At 36.6% G+C, this 4,077-nt stretch overlaps 1 protein-coding gene across 4 annotated transcripts; it reads right to left on the bottom strand.

Moving 5' to 3' along the window:
• Nucleotides 1-927: 927 nt before the first annotated feature.
• Nucleotides 928-3,395, bottom strand: LOC149148219 (Haloacid dehalogenase-like hydrolase (HAD) superfamily protein). 4 transcript variants are annotated; one of them, XM_089446128.1, is made up of 2 exons: nucleotides 3,120-3,395; nucleotides 928-2,791 (listed from the first exon to the last, which is right to left on the bottom strand). In XM_089446128.1, exon 2 carries the CDS (start codon nucleotides 2,634-2,636, stop codon nucleotides 1,386-1,388), a length of 1,251 nt encoding a protein of 416 aa, XP_089302254.1. In that variant the 5' UTR covers nucleotides 2,637-2,791; nucleotides 3,120-3,395; the 3' UTR covers nucleotides 928-1,385. The 4 variants fall into 4 exon arrangements, with proteins under 4 accessions (XP_089302254.1, XP_089302255.1, XP_089302252.1 ...); XM_089446129.1 differs by having other exon boundaries at nucleotides 928-2,761; XM_089446126.1 differs by having other exon boundaries at nucleotides 3,209-3,395.
• Between the last annotated feature and the right edge of the window lie 682 nt (nucleotides 3,396-4,077).

The following is a 4,077-nucleotide window of genomic DNA, read 5'->3' as shown; positions in this document are numbered from 1 at the left end:
GCAATGCAACATCGAAATGCTTTTCCTATTTAGAAAAGCAAATTGCAAATCTAGTCAATAAAATATATACATTCATGGTTTTGTCCAATCAGGCTACAGCGATTCAGGTTATGGTCTGGTGATTGTGAAGGCATATTACAACATTAATTCAATAACAGCAGTAATAATAATAAAATAAAGCATTCGAGGCTTCATTATACTATAGCTTAATAACGTTCTGAAGATAATGAGATGTGTCATGTTTATATATATATATATATAGATGAATTGACTACAAATATTGGTATACTTATGGTACACTTGTTTTCTGATAGGTTCCTAGGGTGCGCAATGCAAGAGAATTAAAAAATTATAAACATACAATTATATATCAATAGAAATCATAGCTGTAAACAGCCTGAGTATATTTGTAATTTGTTTCTATGAAGTTTCTAGCTACAAACAACCTCAAATAAGCCGTGCAAAAGTAATTATTAACAAACAATTCCATGACCATATGAGCTGAAGACATTAGGATTTACCTCAGGTGGTTGGGAGGAATGATTGTTATCCTCGCAAACCATTCTCAGTTCCCACAAGTGACATGTTGGTTCATAACAAATATATTGATTAATGGCTTCAAGCCTTGTTATTGACAAGCATTATGTCCTGGATTTCCAAGGTTTACCCTAGGTTTCATCCATGAAATGAGGGGAAATCCAAAATACTCAAGGGTTTTCCCTGAGCTTTATAATCTTGGGAAAAAAAACAAAGGAGCTGAAAAACATCCATATATTCATTTCTCTTTTAAAGCAATCTCCCTCAATTGAATATTAATCATTGTCACAAAATGAAATAATATGGCAATTCGTTATTTTCTATTAACCCCATGTAAAAAGCCGATTCCAAAAGAACATTGGCTGTGGAGAAATAATGTGAGTACCCATCTGTCAAGCCTCAATACCTGTATTCTAATTGCTATGCTCAAAAAAAGCAGATGTTTTACAAAGAAAATCCATTTTTACCAGTAGCATAGTCCTTACTAAAATATAGGACAAAAGGAGCATCAAAATCTAGAAAATAAGACTAAACAGATCAGCAAGTGAGGGCGGCGGGTGCTTTACAATACAGAGAAGATTTTCAAAGCTTCGGCTATTGCATACAAAGTTACAAACAATTGCATCAGCAATCTACTATACGAAGTTATCTTACAGACAGTAAGAGAAGGAAGTCCAATGTAGACAGTTTCCTTCATATATTTACAATGACAGAATCAACAGACAAGGTGCTTGTGCATGTCTCCAGCCACACTTCGACACCATCAGGGCCTCAGTGAAACTGGAACACCGAAGACCACTTTCAGACTTAGAATTATACAATAACACTGCAATTAAGATGGGCTCACCTTACCAAATATCCTGAACACCAACAGCAGTAACTCTATCTTCATCTGCATCATCTTCAAGTTCAAGTTCAGGTTCTGGCTCTGGAGGCTGGAACTCTGGAGAGTCGAGATCAGCCAAGTTCTTCAGGTCCACGAGAGAAAGATCATCTAATCTTCTCACCACCATGTCTGCGGCGCCGAGTTCAAACACGGGATGCTTGCCAGCAACACCCACACATTTCATGCAAATATCATGGCTAGCTTCGACACTGGAGTTAGAATTTCCAAACAAAATACATCTCTCGCATATAATGTTTAGAAGCTGTGCTGCATACATGATCATTTCTGGGTCTGGTTTACCCCTATATACATCTTCAGCTGCCACTACAACATCAAAGAATCCCTGCATACCAACAGCTTCAATTGCCTTTTCCAGGTACTTCCTTGGCCTGGTAGAGGCCAGGGCAATCGGTATCTTGTGTTTTTTCAAAGTAACCAGAAATTCTTGAGAACCTGGCCTAAGTTGACACAACCCACCCTGCATCTCTTGATACAACTCCTCTTTCCTGGAGGCCAATCTTCTGACATTAATAGGATCCCTAGACCAACATAGGACCTCGGATATGGCATGTTCATTTTTCATCCCTTCTACTCTTTGCAAAATAAATGTTGCAGGTGACCTCTTGCCTTCCTCCTCTGCAAGAGCTAACCATGCCCTGTTTTCTATACGAGGATCGTCTTCGACAATCACTCCTTCCCACTCCATAATCACCCCAAGCCAACCACAACCCATGTGTTCAAACCGAAGTAGAGGATTGCCCAGGGATGGGTCATCTGCTCTGTTAGGTGGTAAGCTCGGTATCGTGCCCATACCAGAACCAGTCAAGCGGCTTCCTTGCCAAGATCTCAACTTACCCTCATCTGGTAGAAAAGCAGTTACTTCCATTGCGAGGGCCCGAACGACACACACCCTTGTTTGGGAAAAGGGTTTCATCTGAGAGTTTTTACTCAAATTTCTTTTCAGTACATTTACACCATGAATCCATACCAGCCCTCTATCCACATCAGTAAAAATTGGAGACCAATTGCCAGCACCCAGCCTTACTCGGGCACCATCGTATACTGTACAGTTGAATCTTTCACTATGTATTGGCATTTGTTCTACTTTTTGCACACTGTATCTATGATTATTTACCCTCTTGGTACCATGATTGGGCCTTTCACGGAGGACTGGTAAGTGACCAACAACAATTGCTGCTCTACACCCTGCCATTCCTTTAAATCCTAGGAGTCAGAGCAATTCAATATATACCAACTCAGTTCACAGGCAAAGCCACCAGTTCAATTGTTGTAGAAACCAGCGGATTGTTTGCAATAAACAAAATAGTTTCCAATTTCCTAGAATAAATCAAGTCCAATTCTCAGACACTGCAACATTAAAACATCATTGTTGAGACATCAACAATACAATATCGAAATTCACTATTGACAGAATTTTCTTCTGTAACCCGTTTCACATATGACCAAAGGATTAACAATTCAGTCCCCAAAGCAAGACTTTGATAACAATCACACACCCGCCTCTGATAAATACCCTAATTTTCCCAACCTTTACTATTTTCAGATAATTTTTCTGTTAATGTCTCCCCCAAAACCAGATATTTGAACCTTTTTAAAAAACAATCTCAAGTTTTTCATTGATCGAGGAAAGATTCATTGACTGAGATCCACCAGAAAACAGAGGAAAATAGCCTACCTGATGTAAAAATTATGTACAAAACCACGATAAATTCTATTTTTCACAATGACAGTGTATAAGAATATGTTTCTTAATACGATCCGCACCTGGAATCGATCTAATTCCCGATGACTCTTCTATGAATTTCCCCTGATCCCTCAGAAGCACTAATGCTGATATTACAGAGAACTGCTATTGTGGTATACACAACATATGTCAAAGGTATGAATATATGTATTGAGGTGGATTAGAATGTTAATTGGCGTCCGTAGTGACCCGCTTCGGCGACCTCCTGACCTCTCGACAAATATCGTGAAGGTTGGGAAAATAATAATAGCGAGTATTTAATTGTGGTTCTCGTGGAGAATTGTCGATTTTGGAAGCAAGAAAATCTCATAATAAAATTGGTTTTGATAAAGACATGAGAACGGTAAAGTGGGATTCTTGGCAGATGGGTGGAAGTTTCTTCTTAACTTTGATTTTTAAGTATTTCTGGAAAAGAGTTTATGCAAGGATTTTTGTGGTTGATTTAGCGGTTGATTTGTAGAAGCTTCTGTTTAATTTTAATTTATAAAAATAAATTATTTATGGAGTTTTTAAATGGTACATTTCGAAGTTTATTTTAACTTTGATATTTAAGTATATTTTTAAAAAGTCTTTATATAATTTTTTATTTTTTTTTCATCGCTGATTACTATGATTTATAATGATATGTAATATCCATTTTTAAAGTGATGGCCAAGCCAGACACCAAATTGGTGTATGATTTATGAAAATTTATTGTTAACTTTAGAGTTTTAAATATGAAAATTTTATATTATGATTTTTGGTTTTCTCATGATAGATTGAATGATATGTATGGTTCATATGAGGATACGTTGTTGAAAAAAAAAATTAAAGTAATTTATAAATTATCAAAAGAATATGTTAGATGAGTTTGAAGTTTATTTTAATATGAGTTTTAATTTATTGTAAT

The sequence above is a fragment of the Pinus tabuliformis genome, chromosome 9 (genome assembly GCF_031772625.1).
Source record: "Pinus tabuliformis cultivar Carrire ecotype Pingquan chromosome 9, CPIR1, whole genome shotgun sequence".
NCBI classification, from domain to species: domain Eukaryota; kingdom Viridiplantae; phylum Streptophyta; class Pinopsida; order Pinales; family Pinaceae; genus Pinus; species Pinus tabuliformis.
The sequence above is the reverse complement of the archived record's forward strand: the minus strand, read 5'-3'. Positions and strand labels throughout refer to the sequence as shown.